Source organism: Vigna radiata, chromosome 8 (assembly GCF_000741045.1).
Source record: "Vigna radiata var. radiata cultivar VC1973A chromosome 8, Vradiata_ver6, whole genome shotgun sequence".
Taxonomy (NCBI): Eukaryota; Viridiplantae; Streptophyta; class Magnoliopsida; order Fabales; family Fabaceae; genus Vigna; species Vigna radiata.
In genome coordinates this window covers 20,746,393-20,758,291 of record NC_028358.1, presented here as the reverse complement: position 1 = coordinate 20,758,291, position 11,899 = coordinate 20,746,393, and the positions used below count along the sequence as shown (strand labels likewise).

General features: G+C 34.5%; 1 protein-coding gene across 2 annotated transcripts; it reads right to left on the bottom strand.

Annotated features, from left to right (window-relative positions):
- Window positions 1-4,918: 4,918 nt before the first annotated feature.
- LOC106769646 (cleavage stimulating factor 64) lies at window positions 4,919-8,853 on the bottom strand. 2 transcript variants are annotated; one of them, XM_014655352.2, is made up of 8 exons: window positions 8,599-8,853; window positions 8,146-8,240; window positions 7,988-8,065; window positions 7,424-7,462; window positions 6,776-7,348; window positions 6,600-6,692; window positions 5,510-5,695; window positions 4,919-5,431 (listed from the first exon to the last, which is right to left on the bottom strand). In XM_014655352.2, the coding sequence occupies exons 1-8, from the start codon at window positions 8,600-8,602 to the stop codon at window positions 5,306-5,308; spliced, it is 1,194 nt and encodes a 397-aa protein (XP_014510838.1). In that variant the 5' UTR covers window positions 8,603-8,853; the 3' UTR covers window positions 4,919-5,305. The 2 variants fall into 2 exon arrangements, with proteins under 2 accessions (XP_014510838.1, XP_014510839.1); XM_014655353.2 differs by having other exon boundaries at window positions 8,146-8,278; window positions 8,599-8,852.
- Between the last annotated feature and the right edge of the window lie 3,046 nt (window positions 8,854-11,899).

The window sequence follows — 11,899 nt, the reverse complement described above, 5'->3', positions numbered from 1 at the left end:
TATATATATATATATATATATATATATATATATATATATATATATATATATATATATATTAGTCTCCTAATGTTTTATTCGGTTTTTATTATAAATTTTTCTTAAGTTTTTAATACTCATATAAAAAACGTTGATCATCTCATAAATTGATCAACAGTTAGTCATTCATACAATATATTAGCATTTTTATATCAAATAAATAAGTAACATCAAAATAGTGTTTTGTCATTAATCTACAATTACAATCCTTGTTCAAATCAAGGATTACACTGATCTACCACTACATTATGCTGAGCTAAAATTAGAAAGACAAATGTTAGACAAAATGTAAATACGATTTGGATTAAATTTATTTTTTAAAAATAAAAGAAAATAATACGATTTCGGTTTATCTAAGAAAATTGAAACAAGCTGTAACAAAGTAAAGAATTTTAAACCTTCAATAATTGCATAGCTTCTTTGTAAGAACTTAAGATAAATGTATTAAAATAATGAGACAAGCAAGTTACTTTAAAATAATCTTATAATATAAATAGAATTTTTTAAAATTCGGTTCATTATTTAAAACACCTTTATCTCTGTAGAACACTATTCACCTAAACTTTCTATGCCTTTTCTCTAGATTTTCTCTCATTTGGATTGTTGGTTTAACGATCAGTAGGTGCTTAGATGATCCTGGCATCAAGTACAAATATCTAGACTGATCAAGAGTGGAGATCCGTAAGGCAATGTGAAGTTCTCATAATGAGTGTGGTGGTAGGTGATCAAGAGCATAACAATTGGTAGTTAAATCAGAAGTGGTAGTGATCAAGTCAGTGGTATGGTGGTTCTTAGAAGAAACAAGAGGAGGTAAAAGGGTATCAACCAAGGGTTGATTTGAAATGAAGGCTAGCAGAAGTTTTAGAAGAGAATTTTAGGAAGTAGCGAAGGATTGATGAGTGGTTATCGGTGTGACATACACAATAGGGTTGGTTGTGCGAAAGAAAGATTCTCAATACTTGAAGTTTAAGGGTTCAGATTTGTTTTGAGAATAATGGATAAACCAATCTTCATTATTGAACACTAGAGTATTTTAACACAAAGGCATGGTTTTTAATGTTAATAAGGTCGTTGGGGTGTAGTATCTTTGTCAAAATAGGTGGTGGTACTAGAGAATTTTATGGGAGTAGGGTGTTCCTTCTATCAGATATGTGAATTTTCGAGGACAACTTTTTTTTTTTTTGTTAGGGAGAATGTAAGAACCTAGAAAATAGAGTATTAGAGTAGATATGTATATTAAAATAATGAGACGAGCAAGTTACTTTAACATATTCTTATAATATAAATAGATTTTCCTAAAGCTCGGTTCATTATCTAAAACACCTTTATCTCTCTAGAACACTATTCACCTAGAGTTTATCTGCCTTCTCTCTAGATTTTCTCTCATTTGGGCTTTTGGTTTAACGATCAGGAGGTGCCTAGACGATCCTGGCGTCAAGGACAACAATCTAAACTGATCAATTTCTTGATTTGAGTCGGTAAGTCATTTTCCCTTTTTCCTCCGTACGTTTTTGGACTATGATCATGCAACAGTTCAGTTTGCATGTGTTTAGTAGTTTCTCTCTTTAATTCCTAGCTCAATTCAAGCTCTAAGAGCTATTTCCTATCACCATTTGGTGAGTTGTAGGTTTTCATAGAGTTTCCTTACTGCATAAGCTTCAATCGAGGTTTCTGTGAGTCATGCAGTGTTTAACTGAGGTAAGGGAAGCTGGGTTTTCTTTATAATTATTGAATGATTTGCTGGCTTGTGTGAAGGTTATGTTAGTATTAGAAGGATTGGGCTGAAAACTTGAATGACTATGTTAGAACGAATGTATGCAATGTGGTTGTTTTAAGTATGCATGTTTGAACTGCGTAAATGTAATAAATTGGATGACGTTTGGACTGTTTTAAATGCATGAGAAGTGTTAAATCTATGTTAGTAGTGAATAGTTATGAATAAACACAAGTGGTTTGAGTTTATGGCTAATTTAGAGGAAGTGAGATAGTGAAAATGATAATTAGAGGTCAAGGGCTCAATTAGTCTGTTGGGGTAGTTTAGGTAAGTCAGTTATGACTTGTTCGAGTCATCAAAATGGTCAAAATCATGTTTAGAGTGGTAGATTGTAATTTGGGTCCCTAAGTTGGTAAATTTGATGTTTTAGAGTAGAAATTGATCCATAGAAGCTTTAGATTGATGGTAGGAAGGATTATAATCACTTAGTCATATCTAATTAGGGGTATAATACAAATTAGGATGATTAGAAGTTGGGAAATTAGTTAGAAGTGGTAAACTTGAGTTGAGTTGCATAATTATGCAGAATTTGATGTTGTAGATTATGCAGACTCGCTGAGCGAATGGATTCGCTCAACGAGTCACCTTGGCGAGATGCTCTTTGTCAGGGCATTCGCACAACAAATAGATATGTTGTGCGAATGAGTGAGAGGTTTGATCTCTGTTTGCTGATCCACACAGCGAATTAAGACGCTGAGCGCCAGGTTGGGGTCTGGAACTACTACCATTTATTCGAATAGCGAATAGGTTCGCTCTATGAGTGTTTGGGGTGTTCGAGCCACTATTTGGGGCTCTCGCATAGCAATTTGGGGTGTTATGCGAGGGTCAGGGTCTAATACTGTGTAGCAGAATTTTCGGTTTAGTTGAGCGCACAAACTTGGTGTGTTGAGCGAATGGGCTTTAGCTGAGCACACAAACTTGGTGCGCTGAGCGACTAGTACAGAACCTGTTTTTATTCTTTTTATCCTTGTTTTCTTATAACCTTGAGCTATGTTTTGATTATTAGAATGATGTAGAAGTATCTATGATATTGTATGATCACGTATTATGGTATATGGTTGTTCATGTCTTTTGAGTTAAGTTTTAAAGTGAAAGTATGATATGAACTAATTCCATGACTCAGGGTGAGAATCTTGGAAGTATTTAAGGATGATGAGGTGGTTGTGTTGTATAAATGTATGGAGCCTTGAAATGGTAAGTATATTCCGACACTCTAATGATAATTCATGCTCAAATAGAGAAAGATGATGCATGTGGTGAGAGTAGTGGGAGGTCCTTGTCTATAGGCTTAGAGTTTAGCCATAGACTGTGTATAAGGACTAACCTTGTATAGTGTTGGGGAGTGTCAGCTGAACTATACAAGTGCAAAGACTACCAATAGTTCGACATTTATACAAATCTGGATGAGTCTTATTGAGTGTTTGATGCATGGGGAATCTGTGTACATTATGTTGTTTATAATGTAAGCTAATTGTGTTAGATAATTGTGTAATATGAATCATTTTTGTTTATCTAGCTTATTCTTGCTTTTCTGTTGTCTATCTTTGTATGTTTTCTCTTTTGCGATGATCAACTGTTTTGGTGTGAGCTTAAGAAGACATTTCGTTTCAATTGCTCCAGCAATAAATAATTGAAGAGGAATCCAGTAGAAAAGTCGGATGAATTTACATATGTAGATATCATTTTTCGTAGATTTATTCCTTATAGTATCTAATTCATCATATGTGTAATATTCCTTTTAATAGTATTTTACTATTAAAAATGGGATGTTACATTTTTCACAAATCAAAGTTTTCATTCTTCAAAATTTCCATTCGTTTGATTTCATGTGTGGATGCTCACGAAGGTTATTATGATGAAGTCGTACAAAATGTGAAAATTGTCTTACCTTGAACTTGTATACAATTTATTTAAGTTATGTTATTATAATTAAACTGATGAAGTTTTAAAAATAAATTTAACTAAAATTGTATTTTCAATTTAAAAAACAACAAATTTAATTGAAGTGATATTTGGTTCTTAAAAAAAAAGCCTTAGCTGTACGCTAATTTAACTTCAAATATGCAAAGGATAGTTATAATGTTCAAATAGGGGTGTAAAGATAACTGTAAAAAGCAACCCCAAACTTAAAATTAAAATTCTTAACTAGTAAAAAAAGGCTAGTGTCACCATGGTTCACAACACACTAAATCTTTCTGATAAAAAAATCAAAACAAAACTAAAAAAACTAAAAACAATACACCAAATGTTTATCTTATTTCGGTGTTTTTTCTCATTCACCTTAGAAATTTCTTTGGTCATCTATATATTTTTAACTTCTTCCTACATCTCCATACATTACATTTTTAACATTTTTAACCTGCACCTTCATAAAGTGCACCCTCATAGAATTGTGAAATTATTTGCTCTTAACTTCTTTCATCTCCACCCTCTTTCACCAGCATATATATAGCCAACAAGGGAAATTTTATTTGGACTAATATTAATTATAAAACTCCTGATAAGGACGAAGACCAGAACACAGGAAACTTCATGAGGGAAAATGTTACTCACCTTGTAACAATTATGATATGCTGTCACCTCCCAAAACAAAATAATTTGAAATATAGTGGAGTTAAATTTGGAGACCAACCTAAGGAATATTATACGTGAAACAAGACTTCTATGCAATTTGCTTTAATATTGCTCAAACCACTATTAATGAATAAAATGTTGTTTAATACTTAAAACTTCAATTGGAAACATAGTTTTGTACCTGATTCTATTGCTCAGAAAAAGCATTTATTGACAGTCTATCGTGTTTACAATGCGAAGCAAACCAAAGCCAGGCTTCTCTTTGTCCAGTTATATCTGTCACTCTGCATCTTCCGCAATGCCTAGCTTGTAACATCCACATAATTATTTCATAATTTTCTATACGTAAATGAATAAAATAGACGAGTCATTGGTTGCAATAAGAGAAAATGTGTTTTTAATAAGCAAAATAATACATCAACGATGAAGGCTAAAATTTAGCCCAGGAAGTACCAAACCCAAGACTTACAACGCTGACACATCAAAGAAATGTGAAAACAAAAAGACGTGTTCCTGTGCTGAGGGTGTTAATGACAGTAACCAAATTCTCTGCGTCCATAATAAAACTAGCCAACCATGGTGCATCACCAGGAAAAGCATGAATCCTTCCATCATTTTAAAGTATATATACAGATAGACATGCATAATAGATTTAGATAACCGGTAAAACAGAGCAAGTGAAATGAACAATAAATGCGGAACAAAGGGAGAAGTTTTGCAAATAGACCCACCAACAAACGGCTGATATTTAACTGGAGCCCAATTCCAGAAGAAAAGAATACTATGGTCTCTAATTTGTTACATGAACTTGTATTAATTTCTACAAAACTTAGCAGCCAGTCAGTTTGGATATATGACAACAATCTCTGCCAAACTGGAAGGATCGAAGGTTGCCTAACTTTCAAGGTGCGAATTGCATCAATGACGCAGCATCTGCTGTAGCTGCAGCACTTGGTTTCTTTGCTCTGGAGGCAGGAGATTTATCTGCTCTGGTGTGAGGCTCATGACCTGTTGAAGCAGAGCTTTCTCCATCTCTGGTGTCAACTGCATGTACCAAGAAAGAATATCAACAGACTGAGCAGAAATATTTACACAAACTAAACTGTAATTAAAAACAACTACCGCAGGAGGTCGAAGAGCTTGATTAGCAGCACCCATCGGACCAGAAACTACATATGGAGGTCCAGGAGGACCAGAAAGATGTGCTAGGTTATCTGAGGGACCAGGTATCAAAGAAGACCCTCTGTCTACTTGCATAGCATTTCCAGCTTGATTGCCAAAATCAGGCCCTAAAGGCATATTCCCAACCTAACAAAATAAATATAGATTTACTTTCTTATAATCAAATAACCAAAATAAATTTACGGTTAGGTGAAATGCCAGCGCGGTAATCAATTAACCAAGCTGATTAAGCACCTTCGAATGAAGCAATGATAAATATTATCAGTTATGCACAGAAAAAGGCTAAAAATGGCAGGAAAAAGAAATGATATCTGGAAAAAAAAAAAAAGCTTTTCAAGTGTGGAAAATCTTCTAACTCCAAATAAAATATAGTTGTTCTAAAAACAATTGTCTGAGAAAACTAGGATAGAAAACAAACTAACTACTTTCCTGTTCTACCATTACCACCATAATTGGATTGTGTCAAATATATTCTTTTTAAGGGTATGTTTAGAGGTTGAATTTTGAAGAGAAAATAAAGACAGGGAACGTTTTATTATTTTTAAATTATAATTCAAAAATAAACAAAAATTTGCAAATTTAGTTTAACATAATTTGTTATTTTATTTCTTTGATTGTTAAATTAAAGAATGCTTATTATAAATCACAAACTTCCCATTAAATTAAAGAATGCTTATTATAACACAACTTCTAAATCGAGCCAATAAAAATAAAAATATAATTTTTCTGAATAAAAGCTAGTCTATAAGACAGCATGCGAGAAACAATGCTATTCATTAAAACTAGCAGATAGCTTAATGACTAATAACTTAGGGGCGGAAGGCCTATATTTAAAACAAAAGACTAAGCTTTAATGCAGACAAGTTGGGATTAACTATTCAATGAAGCAAGGAATCATACATTCATAATAGTAATAGAAAGCCCTACACAAACCAATAATGCAGGTGCACTAGTGCCTAGTTGCTCCCTCACAATTCAAGGTGCCAAAACGCAATCTTTAAGTCTTAATCATCAGGAAACCTCAACATACCTGATAAGGTGGCTGAGATGATTTTTGACTTGGAAGTTGTGTCTGACCCTGTGGGAATGCAGATCCAACACTAGCAGTGGGTTTTGAACCTGGCTGAAAATTTAATCAATAAACAATATTCAACTTACATGAAACATCTCATTCAATTATGAATTGTCAAGTGAAGCTCATCTTACATGAAACATAGACTGTGAAAGGTTGTGAGATGCACCAGCATGTTGAAAACCTAAGTTTGCACCCATTTGTGGGGGATATTGGGGATGGAAGGTTGGCACTGCAGGTGGTGGTCTAATCTGCGGTGGCAGTGGTTGTTGCATAGGTATATGGGGAAATCCAGGTGACTGCAATGGTTGCTGTAACTGACTGGAAGCAGTTGGCATTTGAGTAGGATGAAGAGGTTGTGACAATGAATGAAGTGAAGGAGGAGGTATGTTTGGAAGTTGTGATGATTGTGGAAGAGATGCAAGAGCCACTTGGGGAGCAAGATGTCCTTTCGGCTGTTGTGGCATTGGCAAAGAATGTGCAGAAATGGGCTGAGATTGATGACTCATTGCAGGAACAGCAGATGAAACCGGCACTGAAGATTGGTTATGGTGTTTCCTCAGAGGAATCTGTGTTTGAGATACACCTGCTTGATCCTGTGCCCCACCATGCCCAGCCAATAATGGAGCAGGCTGAGTATTTGGTTGTTGTATTGCTTGTACTGACTGCTGATTGTTCTGCAAAACCATTGGCTGGACTTTTGGAACCTAGAAACAAACAAAATTTATCATCCAAAATTCTATCGAGGGATGGTAGTGACCACATCAAAAGAAAGTGCATACCATTTGAGGAGCTTGCACCATTCCAAGCATAATTTGGGCCTGATTGAACAAACAAAATGGACAAAAATGTCAGAGCTTTGAGTAGCTGAAGACGCTCAATTGAATACTACGGTTACTGAACAATAATACCAAATAAAAAAGACACAGACTACTGTTTTCATTAAAGAATTTCGAACTGCCCCAGAAACAAATAAGTTGATTCTCGTAAACTTGCAGATATTAATGCATTAGTGAGACCACAACTAGAACAGTTCTAACACAAACAAATACAAATCTGATTGTTCTCAATATAATTCAAATGAAGTCCAAGTAATAGATACACTGATACACGTACATGAAAAATTACGATTTTATGATGCCAAAAAATTAGGGAAAATAGCTCATGTAATATAATCACCAGAAAATAACTGCATGACCTTACCTAACTAACAAGTATCAAATACACAAGTGCCTTGGTAAATGAAATGAACTCATGTTTAGAAGTTATATGTGTGAAATCCGAAGCATTCAGTGAAGCAACAAAAAGAGAAAAATAAAAGCAAGACATTCAGAAACCCTAAGAACCTGGAAAAGCGCTTTGGTTAACGTAGGGTTTTGGATTAGGATCTGCCTGGCCTGTTGCTGGTTCTGTTCTATCAGACTCTGAGGGACGAAAACAAACAAAATACTTAGTATGGTGTTGTCCATGAGTGAAGAAGAAGATGAAGAAGAAATATATGCACCTTCATCTGAGACACGATATCGTAGAGCTGGTTCTTCGACATTCCAGCTAGGTTAACCGACAAGTCCTCGCCGCCACCCTGTTTTCCAGCCATTGCTTCACCAAAATGCCGCAAACCACCGGGGCCAATTAGCCTTGATTAAAAATAATTGTTCAATTCTTCGTCAAAATAAACCACCATTATCAAAAATACGTTTTGATACATAGTCTAGAAAAGTGGAGAATGCCTTAAAAAGCAATTACAGAGCCATTTTGATAAGCCCTTTTGTTTTGCAAAAAGGGGATTCTGAGTTCTTACAAATATCTCAGAATACTTGGGTTCCCGTTTGCCCCTCTAGGTTAAGAATTATAACATAATGAACAAACTTTGAATTTGTATATTAATTCAACAAGTATCTGTAACACTTGTTGCTACTGATATTAAATTCGTACTAGGTCGAAATTAAAGACTTACGCATGAAGAGGAGTGACGGACCCGCACGATTCGACGATTCTGCGAACAGAGGAGGGAAACACCAGAAGGGACCGACTACCTCCGGCGGCGAGGAGCGACGGTGACGGCGGTTGCCGGAATCAGGGCGTAAGGAGATCGACGACGCGACGGTGACGGTGGCCTTGAGGGATTAATGAGTTGCAACGACAACAGAAAAGAAGAAGGAACTAATTAGGTTTTCATGTTTACACAAACAAACGTGAAAACCGGCGTCGTTTAATAGCTCATTTTAAAATGGTAGTCTCATACACTTTTCAAACAGCACATTTGAATTCGCATTAAATATTAAAATCGAAATAGGATAAGTACACATTTCTAATTCAAAATATATGTAAAAATTTAAATCATTACAATATATTATCAATAAAAATTTCAAGATTTAAAAATAAATTGGTATTTTATCTTATTAAGTATTCATTAAAACTATGAGAATTAAACTTTCAAATATACAAACAATATGATAATTATAATTTATTAGAAAACAAAAGTGCCATTTTAATCTGTATAAAAGAAAAATAATAGAAATTAATATGATTTTATTCCTCAAAACGTAAAACTAGAATTTATTATTTAATTAAATTTTAATACAATTTGATACCTAACCTTTATAAATAAATAAATATAGTTCGTTTAACTTAATAACATTAATTTACTTTTATGTTTTAAATACAATTTTTAATTTTAAAATATAATTAAACTAATTTGGAATATAATATATATATATATATATTTTTTTTTTCTTTATTTCGTTTTTTATTTTAAAATATAATATTAAGTGAAATAGAAATATGAAACATGTAGTATAATTTTTATATATTGATATACATCATAGATATTTTTTATGTTTTTAATTTTAAATTATGATTGGAAAAGAAAGATTTTATTTAGAAAAACATGGACAGAAATAACTAATTCATATTTATTTTCACTATTTTGGTGGTGAGATTGAGGTCAACTATCTTTAATACTAAATTTCAAATAATCTTTAAGTTGTCTCGGTAATTTAAGTTTTCATTTCAGTATTTCTTATACTATGCGGGAGTTAAGTACAAAAGGTACTTCAATATTTAGGTCAACACCAAACTTTTACAAACAAAACATACTTAAACATATCATAACATACTAAATCATACTCAATCACACTAGAATACATCAAAACAAGCTAAATCACTCTAAGACACAACAATTCACAATAAAATTCAACAACTACAACAATTCACAATAAAATTCAACAACTACAACAATGTATTAGTCACACCCTAAAAACTACCATCCAAACTCAAACACTCAAAAATCACCAAATCAAACTAAAACATATTAAACCAAATTCAAACAATCAAAACACACTCAAATAATAAAATCACATATAAGAAAAGGTTAGAAAGTTGGGTTGCCTCTCAGTAAGCGCTTGTTTAACATCATTAGTTTGACACTATTATGCTCAAGTCTGATTTTTGATGTTGGTGTGCTTTCTCCTTTCATGACACCAACACATTCTCAATAGCTTTCTAGTTACCAACTTGACTCTCCTAGAGTAAGGAGCCTCGATTTCAAGCACCCCATTTGCCTTTATCGCCTTGATAACCCATAACCCGTTCTTGAGCTTTACTGGTTTGCCAGGTTTAGGTTCATTACTTTCCACAACAAGGTGTTGGTGAACAAATTTCTCTTCTTTATCCCCATCATGCTCTCTCACTTTTGGAGAGAAACAATTTAGGCTCTTTTTGGCCAACTTTGCAACTTGCCTTAGTAGACTAATAATAGATAGAACTTCATTGGTTGCTTCAAGGCTAGTTTGTTCCTCTTGACTTGGCTGCACAATTGTGAAGACATTGAAGGCTACCTCTCTATCTTGTTCTTTTAATTTCAGTATTCCCTCTTCCATATGAATGACAACCTTAGTTGTCTTCATGAAAGGTCTTCCAAGGATGAGTGGTATTGTAACATCTTCCTCCATTTCCATCACAACAAAGTCCACCGGGAATTGGAGCTTATCAATATTAACCAGCACATCTTCAACCACACATAGGGATGCCTGATGGATCTATCTACCATTTGCATGATCATTCTTGTAGACTTGACCTCTAAACCATCAATCTTTTTAAGTATAGATAGGGGCATCAGGTTGATGCTAGCCCCTAAATCAATAAGAGCTTTCCCTATATCATGGTTTCCAATGGTGCATGGAATGGTGAAACTCCCAGGATTTTTGAATTTTGAAGGTAAAGTCTTCTGCATAATGGCACTACAATTCCCTTGTACTTCAATTGTTCCTTCCTCTAAATACTTCTTCTTGTTACTGAGAAATTGTTTCATGTGTTTTGCATAAGAGGGGATTTGTTGTAGTGCTTCGGTCAAGGGCATAGTAATCTCCAATTTCTTGAAGATATCCATGAAGCACCCAAATTGCTTCTCTTTCTCCTTTCTTGAGAAGACTTTAGGGTAAGGAAAAGACTTCTCAATTTCTTTTTCTTTTCTTTTCTCCTCTCCCTCTTTCTTTTTCTATCCTCTAGCATTTTCATTTTTTTCACTCTCATCCTCCAATTTTCTCTCCTCATTCTCTGTTACACTATTTTTCTCTCCACTCATTTTTTCCATCTCCTCAACTCTCTTTTCTTTTTCCCCTCTCTCCCTCTCAGTTAACACCATACCACTTCTAGTAGTGATGACTTTGCATACTTGATACGTTCATGCTATGCCTCGGTAGCCTCGGTAGAAGCTGTGCCATGGCTGATTCCGAATCTGGCAGCAAAGAAGACGTTGCAACGTAGGTGTTTGGATATGGCAGCGGAAGAGAGTGATTTAGGATGGCTAAATGGAATGNAGGAGGCTTTGTATGGTGTGGCTACAACTCAGACGGCCCTCACACATGGAAGGAAGTTGTAGGGGAGGAAACAAAGCATGGAGTGACTCTTGGAAAGGAGAATTGGCAATGCATTTGAGCAGAGATTTCTTACTATCATCCAAAAGTATTCATACAAGCTATGCCAAGAGGTTTTATAGATGAACCTCTCGGCCTCACCAAAGGAATTCTCAAATCCAACTAATTCAACATGTGTTAAAGATGCTTGGCTTCTAGAAAGCCTTATGAAGCACGTGACAAATGAGTTTTACATGTGGGGAAATTCAATTACTAATGCCGCCCCATGGAAAGCTAAGCACACCCCCCCTTTGTGTAGAAATGTCCACTTTACCCTTCTCCATGTTTTGGCAAATTTGTATCATCTCCTTGGTCTCCAAGCTTCCATCCAAAAATAGCAAA